Raw genomic sequence first — 21,101 nt, forward strand, 5'->3', positions numbered from 1 at the left:
AACCAGCTCAAATCCAGTTATTCTCAGAGCTGCAGTTCAGAGCAATGGTGCCACCTCTCCCCTAATGATGGCTCTGTAACATGGTCAACATCCATGCTGCTGGTGTGGTAGCCTCCCTTGGGAGATGTCCCCAGGGACATCTTGGACTGCTCTACCCAAGGAATACCCATCCTCAGCAGACATGACCCAGTAAACACTTAGCTTGCTGCAGGAGGTGCCAAGCTCTGTGGGCAGGGATAACATCTAGCATTGTTTCCAAACCATGAACTAACTACAAGTCACCCAACAGATATAAAAGCATTTGAATGAATCTACTGGAGAAGCTGTAAATTAAACACTTGGTGACAAGGAAGATTCAGCAGGCCAAATGAAATCTGAGGCTATAGCAATGCCAAGCTCTGAAGCCAGAAGCCAGACTGATAAGATGCTGAAATATTTAAAATTCATTTATTAAAGCAACAGTCGGAGATCATCGGGGGGAAAATAATCACCTAAGCCAAATTACATTATCAGGATAAACTGATACATCATGGGTCAAGTCCTGAGGAGCCTCTGGCAGGGACCTTTGTGGGCAGAAATATAATTCATTGGTAATGAAAGCAATAAGCAAGCAGATGATCTTTGGCAAGAGAGAGGAAAGCACTGAGGGAGAAAACATGAACTGGGGAAAAAGCATTGTGCAAGAGCTGAGGAACAGGCATTGTCCAGAGACTAAAGACAGAAATGTCCATTCTAACTCTTCTCCCAGACCTTTACTTCTTTTAGCATTTTTTCTTCTCAGATGTTTCAGTTTGCATTTTCCTTTGTAGTTTCATTAGGAACAGAGTTCCTTTCCAGAGAAGTTCTGGAAAATCCTTTCCAGAACTTCCTCCAGTACAGCCGTCTCTTCCAAAGGTGTTCCTAGGAAACTTTTCCACCACCCACTTGCAGTCTCCTCATCACATGCATTCCCTTACAGACAATTTCTATCCGTAATTTTTAATAGAAGTAAAACCATGTACATACCAGCTACTCTATCAGCAAAGTAATTGCCCCCAAAGAACTCTCCAGAGCAGGACAAGCCACATGTGGCAAGTCTACTACTCAGGAGAATAGATCCTACTTGGATGGTTAGGCATGGCTTTGCTAAGGACAGCACAAAATGTGGCAGTACAACCCCTGGCTCATTTCTACATCACTCACATTATGCTGGGTCTACTTTTATTAAGGAATAGAGGAATTGTAAGAATGAAGAGGGAAGATGCAGGCTGCTGCTGTGCTCACATAATTTCCTTCAACAGTTGGGTAGAACCTGAATAGTATTTGTCTGAAAAACAAAAGGTACTGTTGAGCTTGTCAGTATTGCTGTAGTAAATTAATTGTGGGTGCCAGAGCAGTCTAGATATACTGCTACCTACACTCCCTGATCAGAAAGAATCCCCTTTAGGAGCTCAGGGTGGGGCTAAAAGTTCTACATAGAGGGGTTCCTCCCAGTGCTGAGCATGTTACAGAGGTCAGGCCCCTTCATACATCTCCAAAAATTTCAGACTGAGGTGCACATCTGAGATTCATGCACTATGCAAAGGCAAAAAAAAGGTGTTAAACTTTAACACCTTTATGCATGGATGGAGAAGGCACAGAACTAATGCTGAGCAAGAGAAGGAATGACACATCAGAGCTAGCTGAAAGGCTTAAGGAGATATGACTGCTATGACACTGCTGGTGGTGTGGCATTTCTGGTACAAGGCACAGACTGAAAAGAAAGAGACTCCTGCGTCACATTTTAAGGTGTGAGGAAGAAGAAACAGGAGGAATATACCCAAATGTGTCAAAAGCTGCACAGACACATAGCATGAGTCAAACACAGGACAAGAACAGCAGAAAGGACAGGGGCCACCAAAATAGTGTTTGCACATGGGTACTGCCACAGGGTGACAAGGCTGTGTTGACAGACAAAGATGCCTACAGCAAAAAAAAAAAAAGAAAAAAAAGAGAATTTACTGTCTCCTCTGCATCCAGTGCAGGAGGTGGTTCAGAAACAGGGTCACTTTACTGATAATTTACTGGGATACAGGTGCATATGGTTTGGTTGCCTTGATAACAGTTGCTATGCAACACAGACAGAGATTTACATTTTTTCTGTCATATTCTGAAAATTCTGTGTGCACATAGCATGGACAAGCAAGGTAAGAGTAAAGCAAGGTAAGACAGTCTTTGTAATCTATCTTCCTTGTTCTCTCCAAGTCTCAGCAGAGCACTGCCACCCCAGCAGTTTAGGGATGCCTTGTCCCAGATGTGCTTTTCTCACAAGTCCCTTTCCTAACACTTATCTCCTTCCTGAGAGGGAAATCAGGAGATGCTATGAGTATTCATCTGTGCAAGGAGAGCAGAGCAATTAAAGAAAAAAGAAAGGCACAACTGCATGTAAAAGCAGAAGAGTTAGGCAACAGATTTGCATTCCTAGTTTTGTTAGGCAGTATCTTGGCATGTCTGGATCAGGAGGGATACTCAGCAACAACCTGTGTACACTGCACTTTCCAGTCTGCTTGGCCTTAAAAAGCATGGAACAGCCAAATGGGGAACCTGGGAAATGTGAATGACAGCTCATCAAACATGGATGCCCATGGAGGATACAGAGCTGAGCAATTACCACAAAGCTCAGAGGTGAACATTCGTGTTTTGGAAATTCCTCCATTGAGGCAGAGGCCCCTCTAATAAGGGTAGGATTTCACAGGGATGATGGAGCTGGCAAGGCAGAAAAGCCCCTCCAATTCCTATCCTCAAGAGACAAGGATAACATCAGTACTTCACTCACATGCAAAGTGGCAGCCCTGAAGCTAAACAAAAACTACAAAGCCAGAGGGGATGAGCACTTACATAGATGTTACCCTGCTGGTAGCGCTGGTGGAGGTTGAGCAGGATGGCAGCTTCATGCAGATCTCCCAGCGTGGACATGTCTTCTACCCCATCAACGCTGGTCTGGTGCATGGGTAAGACCTTTTCTCTGGAAAGGGTGGCCTTGGGGTACTGGAACACCTGGAAGAATGGGGAGAAGGACAAATTAGCTCATGATACCTGGGCACATGGTCTGATTTCCTATCAGAAATGTGCACCATTATACTTTGGAATTGGAAAAGGAAATTAATAAGACACAGATCTGCTCCTTACTTTTATAGTCACCCTTCCATTCCTGCTCCTACTTATTTGAGCCCTCTGGCCAGAAACTATACAGCATACTCCCTTCTTTTGATACATATTCAACCTCTCATTTTCACTACTGATGGGGACAAATCAACACAAGGTTACTTAATTTCCCCTTAACAGGAGCAGGGCACCAGCCTCCAGCTGCTAGGCTAAACACACTGCACTCATGACTGTGAATAATGATGGCAGCTGCTCCCAAGAGACCAGGAACAGTCTTTCATAAAAAACACAGGTGAGATCATGTCTCTGACCTTGGGGAAGTAGAGGAAAAGTTAATTCACATTCCAAGTTTGGCCCTGCACACTCCATAGAGGCAGCCAGAGAGCATCTGGAAGAGCTTGTCATCTCAAGTGCAAAGGAAAGCAAAGCACGTGAGGAGCCAAATAAAGTAGTGACATTCTCTCTGTGTGATGACACGTCTGTGTATGATACAGCTTTCAAAATATTTGTACAGTGACACCTATTAACTTCTATCACTGCTCCAGGAAGTACTCATCTCTCTGTGCAGTTGCACTCATCTTGCCTCAATTGCTGCATCCTTCTTCCTGCCAGAGCTTTCTTCTCCTCAATAATGCACTCTTCAGTTATCAGGTCATCTCCTTCACCCCCTTTCAACACAGCTGAGATTATGTGACTGCTCCCCCTCCACCACATGAACATCCCAGCCCTCCTTTCCTCCTCCTCAAGCACGATGCTGGCATTTCACTGAAGTTATTTAAGTTGCTTCCCACTCTTGGATTCAGCCATGTGCCATCTCCCACCCAGCATCCAAAGCTGTGCTAGATGGTAAGACCCAAAGAAAGACAGATGGGAGACTTCATATAGGCATCCTGGAGAAGGAAACTGGTCCCACAGTAACCCCTCCAAAGAATCTTGTGCTTTTCCTGCTCTCCTGGGGCTCTGGTGTCTACCTGATTTCCATCCCTGCTTATCAGCCCTCCTGGGTGCCAGCAAGAAGCTGATGGGCTCCATAGAGAGTGAACTATAATCTGTAGCCTTGATCTAGCTGGTTTTTCCTGCCCAGCTCCTTGGAGTGCTCAGGCTGCTGTCACTGCTGGAGAGGCCATCCCTGCAGCTGCAGGCTGCAGACAGAATGAGGTCACCCAGCCCCCTCCAGGAGCCACCCCTGCCCGTCCCTGCAGGGCGCTCACGGTGCAGCACACTGCAGGTGCTCCCCCTCCAGGCTCAGAGCTGCACCCACCTGCAGGGCAGCCACAGCCCAGCACAGCATCCCTCAAAGATCACCATGATGCACAAGAGCAGCTCTTTCTGGAAGGGAGCTGGGGAGGAGAAGCTGGCTCAGTCCCTCAGGTGTGTTTGCCCCATTTCTGACCAGTCACACCTGTGTGGTAAGGACTACTCAGTCTCTTCCACTGGCAGACTCCTTCACACCCACTTCTTTCACCAGCCAGGAGGGTTTCAAAAATACAGAGTTCATGTTCATGATCAGTGTAAAACAAAGCCCAGCCCAGCAAAAATGCTCTTTCCAGGCCTCTCCACACCAGTTCTGCTCCTGGGTGTCAGAGAGGTCTGACTGCCAGCAGCAGGATCCCTACTCTGCAAGCCTGAACCTAAATAAACCTTTTTTTTCCTTCTTCAGGACAGAGACCTCAGGCACTTTCATAAGAGAACTGAGGGAGCAGAAAGGGAGAATTGGAAAACTAAATTCAGGAGGGAGTACAAGCTGTAGATGCACAACATGAACTGGACTGTCAGGAACAAGATCAGTACAGCACTTTCAAACCAGGAGGCACCTGGGTCTCTCTTGTCTGCTGACGTACACAAAGTTTGGAAAAGGACAAGTTAAAAACAGTATGACGTGGACTTTCCTTACATCTGCCTGGTTCTTGCTCATTTACTACTGCTCTGTCAGCACTTGCAGCCATTTGGGCCAGAAGAGAAACATTAAGAAAACATTTAGAGAAAAAGCTGAGTGGACAAGTGTACTAGAAGATATCAAGCAGCTGGCAGCACCTGTGCCCAGAGGCTGCTATGCACGAAAAGTGATGGGTCAGAGCTCATTTCCTTGTTCCTGTAAACAATATGGGAGAAAATGGAACCCTGAAGAGGAACAGGAGTTCTAAATACACAAGTAAATGATTAGTAGGGCTTAGTCATCTGTTATACCTGTCTTGAGTCACTTGATTGGTGTTATTCAGTCGTCCCTCTCTAAAAAAAGTCTGGTCCAATATCCATAAAGAGTTAAGCAGGTGCTCTGGCAGGACAGCAACAAAGGTGGATTTGTATTATTGGTTTTGGTACCCTTGGGACAGAAACCCTGCAGAGCTCAAATTTGGTCCCTGGAGGAGCAGTGTGATGCCACATTGCCATCCCAGCCAAGGCCAAGTTGTCACCTGTCTGTCCCTGAGGCTGTGGAGGTTCATCTGATGCACATCACAGGTTTGGGAGCTGATGGCTCTGTGCCTCTGGAAGGCACCTGTGATGTGGCAGAGTTTTCAGGTCCTCTCTGATGATTTTAAATTTGTTCTCTGCCCTCCAGGGAAGAGGGTGGTTTTTCCAGTCTCTGTTTCACCAACAGGCTGCAAGGATCATCCATGCTGCTGGACACAGACACATGTCCCAAGACTGTCAAAGTGACTTCCTTCAAGGAGCTCAGAGGTCTGAGATGCAAACAGGATGAAGCTCCACCCTCAGAGTCCCAGTAAAGAAGCTTTTGCTGCCCCACTGCTCACTCCTGGATGCTTCCAGCAATCTGCCAGGAGAGCAATTTGAAAGATCCTCCCCCATCATCCTGCTCCAGGAAGGGTATGCCAGGGTGATGTTCAGCACTACTGAGCTGAATATGAGAGCTGATTTCTTCTGAAGCAAGTAAGAACTCAGGTAGACTGATCTCTCAGCATAGTTGCCCCTAGAATATCCCTTTTTTAACAAGCTAATGTATAAACCAGGAAGTTATAGGTGTTAATAAGCAGATCTTTATTTTTTTTGAATAATCAGATTTCAGTCTAAAATGCATCTCACAGCCAAAGATTTCTACTTTCTCACCAAAGACACACTAAATTTGCCTCAGATTTAGCCCAAAGTGAGAGTAAAATGACCATGACTCTCTCCAAGGCCCTGCATTGGTCAGGAATAAAGCAAAATCTGGCCAGCAAACAAGCCAAGATGAGGCTTGCCAGTGCTGCTCACCAGGCTCAGCAAGGGAGAAGTGATTCCTTTTCAAACTCAATTCCATCCATTAGTGCCATCCTGAGCACATAAGCAAAGCTCCCACCTGGCATCCAAGTTATATTTATCCATAAAGCATTTGGCTGTTTTGTCTGGATCGTGGTTTCCAATCTTGTGTTTCATAAGCAAAGCTCCTCCTTTCCTCCCAGGAAGTCACATTTCTGATGGATTTATTGCTCAAGGTGTTTTTAAGGAAGTGAAAACAAATAACAAAAGCTTTGAAGCATGACTGGACTTCTTACCTCAGAGCTGCAGGGATGCTGGGCCACAGCAAACATGAGGACACTGGATTTGGGGGTCCTAAAAATCAGAGGGACCAATTGCCCCATCCCACCCAAGGTTATCAGAGTTTTCACCTGGGACTGCCAGTCCCTCCTCCAGGTATGAAGCAATGAATGTGGCAGGTGAGCACACAGCTCTTGTGGGTGGCACTGAATAAAGAGAGCCCTTTAATGCTCACCATGTGCTTTTACTGCAGAAGCCATAAAGCACGTGCTCCTCCAGACTAGTGGTTTCTTGTTTCACAGAAGAAAAAAACCCAAACCCAGGTTTTGGTTTTTTTCACACCTATGAGCCAGCCAGCATTATCCTGAGCATATTTTCCAGCATACAGGGCACAGGCTGGAGGTGGGTGCACCCACACAGGCAGCTCTAAAGTGGGATTTCTGGTGTCCTTTCAGAGGTGCCAGGTGAGTTTGAAAGATTTTACAAGGCCCCAGCAGCATGTTAGAAGAGACTGGGAAAGTCACAGAAGTACTCACCATTTTTCCTCCCTCTGGAGGCTGTTGTGATTCCTTAAAATGTGTTAGTTCTATCCAGCACCCCCAAAACAAGGCAACTCCTCAAGAAGGGGTTTGAGAGACTACAGTAACCAGATAAAAAATGTGTTTGCTAGGGGAATTTCCATCTCTAAGAAGCAAATCAGGCTCTTTATAAAAGAATGATGACTTCAAATCTAGATCTTCCGAGGCAATACAGTCCTGCCACTGACTCCACAAACCAGAGTCCTAAATCCCCTTTCCCTCTGTGCCCTCCTTTGTTTGCCAGGTAAGAGGCTGAAGGAAACCTGTCCATTTTTCTGTAACAAAGCAGCCACCTGCAGGGCCCATTCGCCAGAACAGCTGAGCAGGTCTAATTGCTCACTGCTGGAGGGCACAGTCCTGCCCATTTCCCCACCCTCCTCCCAGCCCAGGCACCAGTCTGACTCACCAACAACCTCCCTGAAGGCTGTGGATAGTTTTCCCAGGGTCAGCCAGGCGAGCTGACTCACTGAGGACTTGGATGATTCCCAGAGGTCCTTTCCTACCAATATTATTCCATGAGTACTGCAGTGGATGCAGCAGGGAACCACAAGGAGCACAGGGCTGGAAATGAGGCAGGAAAGGAGCTTGTTCTTACCACTGCTGCAGAGCTCTGCTCTCAGTGGGGCTTGGCTGCCTTGCTGAGCTGTCCTGTGCATCTCTGCTGCCTTTACACACTGGGCAGCACAGGGAGCCCACTGCCACCAAGGGCTGACAGCAGAGCTGCTGGAGTGGCTGGTGGAGAGCACAAGCACCCCTGGAGTGTCCAGCTTGCACATCTTGGCAGGAAGGGCTGCTTGGTTGGTGGAGCTGCCTCCTTCCAGGAGCATTTAGCCAATATAATGATTTTGCTAAGCTGTTAATGCAACTCCTTCAAAGATGGCATAAGGGAGAGCAGGAAAAGTGAGGTAGGCAGAGAAATGAAGAGAACAAGGACAACCTTCTCTTTTTAACATTTATTAGATCTTTGGCATAGTTTGTAACAGAGACAGGTCACTTTTCAGAGAGAACTGCAGCATTTCCATTGATAAATTTCAACATGATGGTCATGCAAAACCAAGAAGTCCTTCTTACAGCTTGGCATAGGCTACAACCTCATGCAAACTTCACTTACCATGCCATAATCTGAGGTGAAGAGAACATTTCCATTGGCAGAGAAGCCAACAGTGCATGGCTGCAGCTGGTCCTCCTCCCGCAGCCATACTCTGGCACCCTGCAAAAACCAGGAGACATCCCATTAGAAAGAACTGCTGCCTTGACATCTGCACACAGGCTAAAAACACCCAAGGAAAGCTGGGGGAAGCTGCAGTATTCAGAGGCTACTTCCAAGCTACAGCTGCTTAAAATATTTAAGCAAGTCCTACTTACATTTTCAGAAAAACTGTTTTTTGTTTTTTTTTTCTTAATGTAACGTGAGCGGAAGAAAAAGCAGAATAGAATAGTTGGTTTGACTGTCTAAATATTTTAAAACTTGGAAAAACCGGTCATTAAGAGTCAGGCTATAATAATAATAGAAAATACAAATAAAGCATGTTTACAATGTCATACACCCACATAATTGTAAGTCAAAATGCTTCCAGAAATCACCAGCAAACTGCTAAGAGGGTTTCACAGGGCTTTGTTTGCACACTCTGGCAAGAGTTTCCTTTGGTAAATGACATGACCTGAGTGTTTCTCTGATGTATATATACACTGTATATAAACACTGATGTCTGATGTGTGTATGCACTGGTGTTTACATATGTTTATATATGTGACGTTTCACATACATTGCAACATCTTAAACTGCTCCCTGTCTCTCAAGACAAGTCTGAGCACAAACCCAGATTTCTGGTAACACACATGCAGGGATCTGCAGGACAGGTAGATCTCACAGCTTGCCTACCAAAATAGCAGGGAAAACGAGTTTGCTGGATTGGCCTTTTCTGCCCTGTCTGCCTGTGGGACCTGGTACCAGGGAAAGAGCAGGAGCATGAAGGCAGATTCAGGGTGACCTGCAATTACTGAGCTAAGCATGAAGTCACACCACATTTCAGTTATTGCAAACTAATCACTTCCATGTCCTCCCATAGAAATCATATAAACTCTGCTTAGATAAATATTGAGAAAAATCCAGAGTGCTCAACTGTTGAGTAACATTAGGGCCATTCTGCCTTTCATCGACTGACTTTCTTCCTAATTTTTTTTATGCCCCTAAATCATTGATCATGAGCTTTAAGCCCTTCCTACCCTCTTAATCCCATCAGCACCATTAGCTCTTTGCTTGTAGGCTTAATATGTTTAAAGAAATTGAATAGTGTTTCTATATTACATTATACAAAATGTGAAACACTAATTCTATTTTTAATGATTTGTTTTTAGCTTAGGTGGGTTTTTTTAAACTACTTAAGTCACTCTAAACTCTTTGGCAGCCTGGACTTTCCTTACTGTAGGAGATACATCTATAGGCCAACCTCCTGTTTTCCCAATAAAAGAACTGGGTTTAATGACATTAAAAAGGTGTGCATAATTCTAGCTTTACTGCTGTGCTCTGGTCTAAAGTTTCCACATCAAACAGATTAATCTCCCCTCATCAAGTGAATAAAAAGCACCATTGCATCTCATCAGCACCTAAACCCATGGATGGTCTGCAAAGATTATCCTCATGGCCAGTGAACACTAGTGATAGAAAAAAATAGAGTCTTATGTTACAGATTTGAGATCCCAGAGAGCTGGTATGAACAATACATCACACACAGATTTTGAGGAACTATATAGAGGATTTGTTACATCTTCTTAGGTTTTCCAAAACTCTGGATGCTTGAAATAAAGTGTCCTGTTGTGAAATCATCAGTTTCCCAAATCACATTCTGACTATTGTGCATAAAGATACGAACAGCAACATTTGTTTAAGGATTTTTTTGCTACTTTCACCAGACTCCTACTACCATCATGGTAGAAAGCAAAGAGTCAGAAAACAGGAAGGTTGTGTCTCCAAACAGTGGGATGAGAGAAAGCCTTTTATAAGACACTCAGTGTAAACATCCCCAACAGTGCATTTCAATGCCTTCAGACACCAGCAACCCAGGATGGCAGAGATGAGAGCCTGAAGCAAGTGCAGTTTAATCAGAGGACAAGTCTGCACCCTGCCATGCCCACTGTGCCCCAATGCCATGGCACACGCGCCCTGCATATCACAGCATCACACAGCCTACACTGTCTGTCCCTGAAGACCAGAGGGGACACAGACTTTCTACTCCCTGAGCTAAGAAATTAACTTGGAGCCACAGGCAGTTGATAATCTGACACAGAAGAGACAGCCCACAGGCATGAAGGCTGTTATTTAATAGGTACCACTTGAAGGAAAAGAGGGGAGATGGGCAATGGGATGACTCAGCTGTCTTCAACACATAAAAATTATCTAAAAGTCCACACTGATTCAGACCCCTTTCCCAGCAGAAGTCCATGTGCAAAAGTGTTGACAGGTACTCCTCCAAGGAGACATAGTTCTTTTGTACACCACCACACAGACTTATGGCAGGTCCTTCTGTGTGCTGCTAAGGAATGGAGGGCAACATGCTGAAACTCCCAGGCACTGTGGTATTTCAGCTGCCCAGAATGACTTACTTCAGTTTACTCTGATGTTGTAGCTGTTTGTACAATAGCAATTGCCTCTGCACAGCAGAATAACTGCACCCAGTCATGATGTCTCCAAAAGGAATATTGTGCTGAGACAGCCAGAAAAGGAACCACAGAGCAAATAATTATTGTAACTTCTGCCCAGCATACCCATAGCCCCATTTCCTGAAAGGCAGAGTTTGTTTTGGTGCATGTCCTTCCACCAGCCCTTTTTTCTAAACATGAAATTCCCCAAGGAGCCTTGACTAAATACAGGAGCAGATGGTGACACCAAAGAGACTGCCCTCACTTTACTCCCCTCTCCCCCAGTGCCACACAACTCATTGATCAGTTGAAAGGATTAAATTGAGCAGAAAACTTCCAAAAACTGCCAGGCAGCAAGGCTGAACTTCCATAGGAGAAGCAAGGCCAGTAGGACCAAGCAGTGCCCAGCAGCAATGTGCCAGCTCTGGGGACTCCAGCTCCCACAAGGCACCACAGATGATGGGAAAACCCTGCTCTTCTAGGACAAGAGTAAAAACCCTTCAGCTTTCATTCTGGGATACAGAAGGTCCACCCTCACCCACAGACAAAACAGTTTCACAAAATGAAGCAACAAGCAATTATCAATTTGAAGAGGATGCCTTGGAAGACAGAGGAGGAACAGCAGTGATGATTCTGTGTAACTACTTTCCATCAAATAAAGCTGGCTGAATACTGATCATGCAGTTAACTCATTTATATAATGAGCTCATGCCCTCCCAATTATTCTTTTACTAGCAGTTTATTCGGCTGGTCTATTGTTTTGGTTTTAAAGGGAACAACAGCAGGAACTGAAAAGAAGAATAAAATAGTAATGTACCAGTTCCTATATCAAGGGCAGGTCACTCAGATGTTAAACAAACCCTGAGACCAACATCCTCATTCCTATGGCCTCAGTAACAATCTGTCCATGAACTTGCCTTGCCACAAAGTGCACAGCAAAGCACAATCCTGAAAAGTGATCCTGTACCATGGGGTTGTAACTGAGAAAATAAAGTTGCTTGCACACAGAGAGCAGTCAGCACACGGTCACACCATCATGCCTTCCATTGTGACAGTAAACTCTAAGATGTCATTTCTCAGTTCAAATAACACATGGCACTTTGGATCCTACACTCAGAAATAACATTTCCGGCTATTCAGGATATCAAAAATCAATTAAAGCCACAGATTTCTTTGGCCTTCTATGCCTATTTTTTTTTTTTTTTTAGAGTAACTGAAGCCAGAAGTTCTCCCTTGCATTCACATGCCTGTATCTCATCTCAGGAGGTGGAGTATGGTGTGTCAGCAGGGAAAGAACAAGGCAGATCCTGTGTGCAGTACCCAGGGAATGGCAGACAGGCAGCACACAGCCCTTACTGCAGCAGCAAGGCAACCACACATTAAAGCTGAGTGTGTGGCCAGCAGTTAAACCCTCCTCATCAGTTATCCAGCTGCTGAAGACAGCAAGGTAAGCTCCAGAGGACAAGAGACAAAACTCTGCACCTGCAGGTGCCTTGGCCTCTCCAGGGCTTCCCAGCCCAGCAGGAGACATATTCATGGACTGACATGAGAAAGCACTCCACAACTGCATCACTCTTCAGAAACAAGCCTTCATCTTTGTTCTTGCTCATCTTTGTTCTCCTTACTCATGTGTTTCAGACTCCCCTTGAATCTCCACGTTTTCCCAGGATGTCCTCTGTCTTCTGGAAAGTGTTTCTTCCCAAGCAAGAATGAGCTGCCCCAGCTGAACCTCAGGACACAGCAGTGCTGCCTCTCTCCGAGTGCACTCAGACATCCCATTCCTCCTTGTGCACGAACCTACACAACTGCCACGAGTACCATGCTCAGTAGGGGCTAAACCAGGATGGCTGCTTCAGTTTTCCAGGGGTTATTCAGAGAGGAAAAGTGTTTTTGCTTGGAAGACACCTTTCAGTGTGTGACGGGAGCACACTGCTTTTTCCAGTACAAGATGTTTTTAATGTTCTCTTTGTGATTGAACTTGGCTGTCTCAGCTCCCAGAGCTACCTACAAACACAATACTACAAGAGGCTCTTGCAATGCCTCCTTGATATAGGTAATTATACCAGATCAGCCACCCTGCTGCAAGGGGCAGGCATGTCTCAAAAATGTCCCTGCACTGAGAGCCTGAGACAAAAACCTCTGTGGGTGCTACAAGTTTTCATCTACAAGTGCCATATAAGTAACTCACCTTTGTCCTCCTAACACACTGAGGCTGTTCAGTGGGTATTGGGCATCCAAGCCTTGTGTTTCTCTTGGCAATGGATCCATATGCTCCTAGGCTTAGAAAAGGCTCTCCTAGAGCACAGTGCTGAGCCAGCTCTCTTTCCAGCCTCAGAGGGCTCTGTGGTTGCAAACCACGAGGCAGAGTCTGGGCTAGAAAGGCCCCCACAACTCAGATAAAGCCGGAATCAGGTTTCAATAAATGCACTTTTCAAGAGATTGATCTGGATGATCATGAATAAGTGATAGGGCAAATATAAAGAGCCTTAGCTAATGGATGTAAGATTGGTGGGGAGGGGGAGTCCCTGGCAGCCTAGCCCCATATGGTAAGGAATGCAACTCTGCTGTTTTTCTGACAGGAGGTTGAAATGAAGCCATGGGTTGTATCTGATCAGCAAAACCAGGACCAGCAGCTGGAAGGGAGGGGCAGCCCAGGATGTCACAGGTAAGAGAGACAGAAGCAACAGCTCACTTGGTAACATGCAGTAGCTGGGAAGAGAGACAATACAAGACAGCACTAGGGATAACAAACAAAATCTACTTCTTGTAAGGCATGAGGAAGACACACTAGAGAGCAAAAAGGGACTGGATTGTACCTGTCTGGTCCCCCAATTCTCACACAGCAGCTCACTGAGCTCAGGCAGCCCCTGCAAGCCAGCAGAGCTCAGAGCTGGGCACAAACTGCAGCCATGGGTCCTGCTGCTCCAGAGCTGCAGCCTAGGCTGAGCCATGACTCATGCTAGTTCTGCCAATTAGCAGCCCCATTCCTCACTAATTAAGGAGCAGAGCCCTCAGTCTGCCAGCACTTTGCAGAATAGCAGTATCAGGATGGGGTTTGTGCATTTTAAATAATCTGAGAGCATTTTGTCACTTCTGGTCACTGATGTATGTGCACTGCTTCCCACTCCCCTTTTGCCTCCCCCTCCCATCTGTTCTGTTCCTTTCTCCTCCCCCAGTTTGGCTGCTGCACAGCTTCTCACTCTCCAGAACATCTCCAACTTCAAATATCTCCCAGGAAATGCCTGGTCCATGGAGGTAATTCTTAATCTTCTCACAGAAACAGCTACACACTACAGGAACCACACAAACTGCTTGTCATGGGAGTGGAGGGAATGAGCCCCCATCTGCTTTTCACATACTTCAGAGCTGCCCTTTGCCATGAGCACAAGGTAAACAGAAAGGAGGCAGGTGTGAATCCTTCCAGACTTCACTGTACACTCTCTCCAAGCTCAGTTTAAAATGAGCTGTCCCCTGCAATTCCACCATGGGCAGTGAAGCCACTCTCCTCAGGTGAAGTAATAGTCCTACAGTCCTACAACCAACTGAGAAATTCTCACCAGTCTTGAAAATGCATACTGAATTTCATTATGTTCATAAAATAAACACCCCTTCCATGCCTTCATTACAAGCTCTTCCCTGCCTAAAACTTTAATTAGGAGCTGAATTAAAACCCAAAGCACATTAGTCACATGGGTATCTACAGATGTGTGTTCCCTGTCACATCACAGCAACACTGGTTTCCTACATCTCTTCTGTAGCCTTGGAAGAAAGGAGGTAACATGGCATCTGCTAAAACCCAGCCTGGCCTAAGCAAAACTTCCCCTTGCAGCATGCAGCTCCAAGCTGAGCAAGTAAAAGGTATTCCTGCCCTGCTCTCAACTTGGGCAGTGCTTCTCAAAGAAGCCTCTCCCTCTTGCCACCAAATATATATAGTGAGGCAGCTTTCTTGCACTTCCCTCCCTCTCTCAAATTCAGCCAATGGCTTCCAGGATGAAGCTGGCCTGATGGACAGTTGAGAAGTCTTCCAGGTCCACAGAATAGAGCTCAGGGCTTCAGGAAGCCACAAGGATACAGTGGTCTGTCACTGAGCAGCCACAGTGCCACATGCTTCCTAAAAATCTCAGACAAGAGCCCTGAAACAGTATTTCTTCTGCAATGTTTATTATGCATCATTTGGGATTATGTCCAATACCTTTTTGCATCTTGCCACATCCTTGACTTCAATAATTCCCTGTCTTGTGGAGTTCTGCCATTTACTCTCATATTATACAGAAATGTACACTTTTAAACCAGTCTCATCACTGTGAAGCTGAAAATCCCCTTTTGTTGCAGTCAGAGGTAGAGGCACAGAGGAATTCAATCCACCTTCTCTGTCTCATCCATTATTTCCTGCTCTTTTGCCATGTCTCCCCCTATTTGTCATTTCACTAATAAAGTAATCTCAGGTTTTTTAAACTCTTCATGTGAAACATTTTCCTGGTGTTTGCTCGTCCTCAACGTCCTTCCTTCAAACACCACACAGAAAGCAAGTGGATTTCCTTTGAGCTGGGATGTACTGTCAGTCAATCTGAAATAAGAGTGGAAGCAGGGAAAGGTCCAACTCCTGGCCCTGTACAGGACCATCCTCAAGAGTCACACCATGTGCTCAAGAGTATTGTCCAAACACTTCTGAACTCTGGCAGGCTGTGATGATGGAGACAGACAGAAGTTTTTAACAAACATCCCTGGAAAGCACCATCTTGCATCACACTGCAATGCTGAAGTGCTTTCAGTAAATGGAAAGGATGTAAAACATTTTACAAATCAACAGGTCCAAGAGTTCCCAGAGATCTGCCCAATAAAGTTTCTCAACAGCTGATATTAATTTTTTTTATAAATCTGGTAATGCTGAGGAAATTCCAAGAGACTGAAAGAGTCAGAATCTAAATGGGAGTCAAAGCAGGATTATCCCTAACAACCATGGGTTGCTTAGTCTGAGGACCCCAAGGAAAATACAGGTTTTGCTCTAAGCTGTTGCATCTTAAGGATACTCTGGGTTTAATTGTTGTCCAGTGCCAATTAACATGTAGAAAGAAGTCTAGTCAAAAAGGCTTCTTCTCCCTTAGCATCCAAGCATACAAGACAAATAAGAACATGATTGCCTCTCACAGCATTGCCCATGTAGAATGCAGTATTTCAGTAAAAGTCAGCTCTTGAGGAGCAAACAGCAGCAAAGGGATCTCAAAACTGTTGATCTGAATGGGGAAAATCACTACTAATTGAGGGAGTTTCCAATGAATGTCTGCAGTGACAGGGTCAGCACTATTTTGTATTCTCATCAATGACCTAAAATCTAAAGCAGTACTGACAGTACTAGCAGATGCCAACATCTGGTAGATAAGTAAGTACCCAAAGGATGTGACCATCAGAGCAGTGTGGATTCCACAACCTCCTGTTAGAACAAAACAGGATTAAAGTATAGCCAAACTGAAAGGTCATCATCAGGAGAGAAAGAATGCAAGGAGTACTTCAAACAGAGGAATGTCTTCTGGAAAGTCACAGACCCAAAGAGGATTGCAAATTGCTGAGCAGAAACTCCCAGGACATTCGGTTGCAACAAGAGCTGATGCATGTCTGGGATGTATAAACAGAAGTAAGGAAGTTTACTGCTTACTTATGCTTTGAGGTGTGAGAAAGAAGCCTTCCAGAGACAACATAAAAGGCTCAGTCATTTTTGCTATTCAGAAAGATCCCTTGTAGTGCAAAAGTATTTGTGAAGATGTTAATGTCATTATGTAGATTTGCCAGAGCTAGGGCTGACCTATCTAGCCCAGACAGTGATAGTGGGGGAAGAGCAGCATGTGGCCCAGCATGGGCTGCAAACCTCGTCTCTGTCCCTGCATCCTCAACTGACTCAACCCTGCTGACAGACACAGCAGCCAGTGGCACTGAGGCCCCTCTCTGCTACCTGCTGGCTCACCTTTGTCAGCAACCCAGAGGCAACCCAGTGCCAGAAAACAATTTTTTGCAGACAGGGAAGTTATTTGGGACAAAGCGACTCTCATGAAGCTGGAGAAAAGTAGGACCCGAAAATGGATGGATCTGCCAGACACCTTAGAAATGAAGCAGGATTTATTTTAAAACAAGGTTGTGTAACCACTTGAAGAAACTGCAAAAAGCAGGAGATCCTCCAGAAATAAGAAGCACTTCTAGAAAGTGTGATTCAGCCAAATCTCTATCATTGGCTCAAGACTCAAGTAACAGGAATAAACAGCACTAATACATCCCCCTCATCCTAACCCTAATTTCTACCTCCTCATCAAATTCACTGATAGCTGGATCTCTGAGAGGCCCCACCACCAGTTCAGTTGCTGTGGTAATTATTGCACTTGTATGATAGGACCTCTCAGTCCCCTGGGCACTGTGCCAAGTGGTGCATACAGGCCCTCCATAGGTGTTTTTCCTGAGCCTTGGCTCTGCAGCACTGCTGAGCTGTGGGTGATCTCAGACGGAAATGAGGAGGCAGAACTGCAGAGTTTGGGGTAACGGAAGGATAACCAGGAAATCCAGACTCTCACAAGTTTTAGTCTTAATGATCACATTTAGATAGTTCACATATTCTCTTTAGAGCAAAACGGGAAAAAGAAATTGCAAAACATTTGTGATCATTATGTTAAATGTCAGCGTGGCAAGAAGTGAAACCAGAGCAGAACAAGGTGGTTTTGGAGGCCACAATGGGGCAGCTGCAGGCTGGCCCAGGGCAGTCTGGCTTCCCTTCAGTGGGGGCTCTCAGTGAGAGCCTGTGCCAGCTTACCCTCTTGCTGCTGATGGGATCTGACAAGGTCGCAGCTCATGCAGCCTGGCTCCAGATGAATGCCCTAAGGAGGGAGCTAGCAGGACTCCCTCTCTTCCACCAGACACTTCTTCATGTCACCTTTGGCACAAGAGCTTTCTTCCTTGCAATTGCTGCTCCAAAACAGGGCAGTCGAACCCTTTTGTCCTATATCTGCCTCTTTGTCACTCTGAATGGTTTAGGGGAGACACAGCTTGGATGAAGGATTCTGTGTATAGGAACATCCATATTACCCTAGCTGCATGGATAACTTCAAGGGCAGTGGTACTTGTCTTTAGCTGCACCACACAGGCTAAACAGAGAAGGGTTGTTCTGTTTGCTACTGACACAGAGAGCATTACATATACAAGATGGGTAACAGTCAGCATTTCTCTGTCTCTTCTTAATCCCTACAGGTCCTCTTTCTGAGAGGTCACAATACTCTCAGTAGACTGAGAGGAGTTTGTCAGGGGAAGCTGGCAAAGCACGTGTTCCTGAGAAGTGGAGAGAGGCTTGGCCAGAACACTCCTTCAAAGAGAAGCCTCACTGCTAAAGATGATGCTCTATGTACCTTTTCTTTCCAAGATGGCATTTTCCTAAGACAATGCTTGTTAACACATGGGCATTCAGCTTACTGTTATCTGTAAAGACAGCACATCACTCATGGTCAGCATCATCCACGTCAGCTGAACCATTTCCCTCATCTCAGACAGGAGTCTCTGGACAGATTCTCCCAGACATCTGGCCATGTTCCCCTCTCACAGGAACTCCTCCTTCTCCCAAATGCAGGGAGCATGGGAACGGCAGACCAAACTATTGAGAAACCTAATCCAGCCATGTACAAGCCCTTCCTACCCAGCAGAACCTGGGCTCCCTGGGGACACGGGTCTCTGGATGATGCATCCAAGCAGATTCAACAGAGAGCCCAAAGCTGGTGAGAATTACATGTGCAACCAAAAATCAGACCAGTCCTGTATCTGCTGCACCCTGAATCAGGCAGGCTCCACACTGCAAAGGTGCATTCACAGTTAATCCTTTCAGTTGCTCTCCTTACCCATGTTCCCTGCCTGCATGTTTATGCATATGACTACACTGAGACTAAGAAACCATCAGATGTCCAAAGCACAGCAAATTGAGCCAAGTGTCTTGTGGCCAGTAAAGGGCCACGCTCTGTAGACTCCCTGATGGCTTTGTGAAGTAGTCAGGCACTTTCCACTTGCATCAAGGAGTCAAGAGTCAGAGCAAAAGAAACCTGGCAGAGGTACTTGCTCTCCACCTCAGTTTGGGGCCAAGAAAGCAGCTCAGGTGCACTCATGGTGGCAATTCCAGTAGCCTTAGTACTCTCTGAGTACTCCTGACTCTGAGGCTCCTCCCTGATCTGCATGTATCCCTGGGAGAGATGGATCCTTTCCCTATCTCCATGGCAGATGTCCCAGGCCACAAAGAAGAGAAGGGCTGTGGCCAGGGAAGGATGGGGAACATGGGGTATAGTAAGTGAAGACCATGACAGCTGTAGAGAGAATAATTCTAATCACCACAGCCATGCAGAACATAAACACAGAATTAACCCGCCTTTCTCTCCCCATGTCAGAAAGCTTAAGAACTTCAGGGGATTTATTTTACAACACAGATGAAAAGCTTTGGATTTCACCACAAGAGCAATGAGGAAAACTGCTTAACACTTAAAATGCCAGCATTTCTAGGCCAGTGGCACATGAGAAGGAGAACAGCATCTGTGGCTCCACTGGATGTTGCTCCTCAGTGCAGACTGACTGTTGGGACCATGCTAACTGGAGTGCAGGACAGGATGGGTGAAAGTCTCCTTTAACCCTGTCCATGGCATTCCTGCTCCTAAGGGGGAATTGGAGAGCGAGTCACATCCTCTGTGTCAACCCCACATCCTGCCCACACTCCAGACACACAGATGTCATCTGTCACCCTGCCACAGCCCTGCCCTCCAGGGCCCCTCTTCCCTGCCTGGGCACAGGACCCACTGCAGCAGCCAAGCAAGGAGATGGTGGAGCTCACACAGGACTCCTCCATTCACACCTGGCTGGAGCAAAGGCATCATCCATCACATCTCTGAGCTGTGCCACAGCAGACCTCTGATGGCAGAGGCGCACACACACACATCTTTGTGCTGTACCACCGCTGAGGATGAAGGTTTCCTAATCTGGCTGGCTTGGGACACTGCAGGAGAAGAGCAGCAGCAGCACACAGCCCAGCAGCTTGCTGTCCCTGGGGGCTGCAAGCAGAGCAGGACACAGCACATGGGAAACCTTTCCACAGTGTTGAGCTGGCACAACTGGCCAAACTATTCCACTCTTGGCAGAACCAGGATGACAAGTAAGTTGAACCCTTCACATAGCCAGTTTGGTCTCTAGCATGCCAAAAAGGCAACTAGGGGAGTTGTGAAGACCCATGGCATCCCCACCTAACTCCGGATACTGATCCCATAGCTGAGTGGGATAATCTAAATGCTGCAAGCACAGCATGGGAGCCTGCTAAGGCAAGACCAACAGCACAGGGGTTTAAGCTATTCACTGTAAAACATGACACGCATCCCCTGCTGCTGCAGAAAGAAGTGAAGCAACTCCCTTCCACTCAGGCTTTCCCTCCCACCAAGAACCCCCCATGGAGAAGGAGGAAGAGTGGCTGGGGTGCAGCAAATGCCAAACATTCCAGCTCTGAGGAAGCCACATTCCCTCTCTCCCACCGCCACTGCCTTTCCTGCAAAGCAAAGTCTGATGCTTTCCTGCACACGCTCACCCCAGTTCTCCAGCCTTGCCTCTCTTGCTTCATCAGGATTTATGTCTGTGATTTACAAGAGATGTGTGACTCTTAGAGACTCTGGCTCCAGGACTGCCCCTAGCCCTTCCTTGGAAATCCCTATTTCTTCAGATAATGGCAGAATCATGCCTGGACAGGTGGAGCTGGACAAAGTAGGCAGTTATCTGGTGGGTGCTATTGACTGAGAGATGCACCTCTGGGTATCCCCTTTCCAGCCTCCCACTCCCATCCGTTCCTTCAGGCTCTTCAGCGGCTACTCCTGTTGCAAGAGGCCAGGAGGCTTCTCCTGACAGAGGGGTGGGCATAAAGGCTCTGGTGAAATGGCCCTTTGGGAAACCCTGGCCTTCATCTGATTAGATACAGACGGCCCAGACTTCCAGGAGCAGCAGGTTAATCAGTTAATGGCTGAAGGATGCTGGGCGATGCGCTGCCGCACGCTGCGGGGCAGCCCCAGCCGCACAGCCCGGGGGCAGCCACTCCTTCCTCTCTGGGGCCAGATCTGGGAAAACAATCTCTTCTGATAAAGAAAGTGCTTCACCAGGGAGGGGGCAGGCCCAAGCCCATCAGCTGCTCCAGCCCAGCGACCACGGGCTGCTCCGGAGCGCTGTTAGCTCCCCCTCCGCACCCATGACTCGCGGGGCCAGACACTGGGGTTAATGGCCTGGAAACCATCTGGGGCTGGAGGG

At 46.5% G+C, this 21,101-nt stretch overlaps 1 protein-coding gene across 1 annotated transcript in view; it reads right to left on the bottom strand.

Annotated features, from left to right (window-relative positions):
- LOC130255265 (unconventional myosin-X-like) overlaps positions 1–21,101 on the bottom strand; it is an 87,429-nt gene that overhangs the window by 65,263 nt on the left and 1,065 nt on the right. The window contains exons 2-3 of the mRNA XM_056495718.1: positions 8,287–8,385; positions 2,857–3,015 (exon numbers count right to left, since the gene is read on the bottom strand). Of these exons, the coding sequence (XP_056351693.1) occupies positions 2,857–3,015; positions 8,287–8,385 (258 nt within the window). The remainder of the gene's footprint in view (positions 1–2,856; positions 3,016–8,286; positions 8,386–21,101) is intronic.

The sequence above is a fragment of the Oenanthe melanoleuca genome, chromosome 7 (assembly GCF_029582105.1).
Source record: "Oenanthe melanoleuca isolate GR-GAL-2019-014 chromosome 7, OMel1.0, whole genome shotgun sequence".
Taxonomy (NCBI): domain Eukaryota; kingdom Metazoa; phylum Chordata; class Aves; order Passeriformes; family Muscicapidae; genus Oenanthe; species Oenanthe melanoleuca.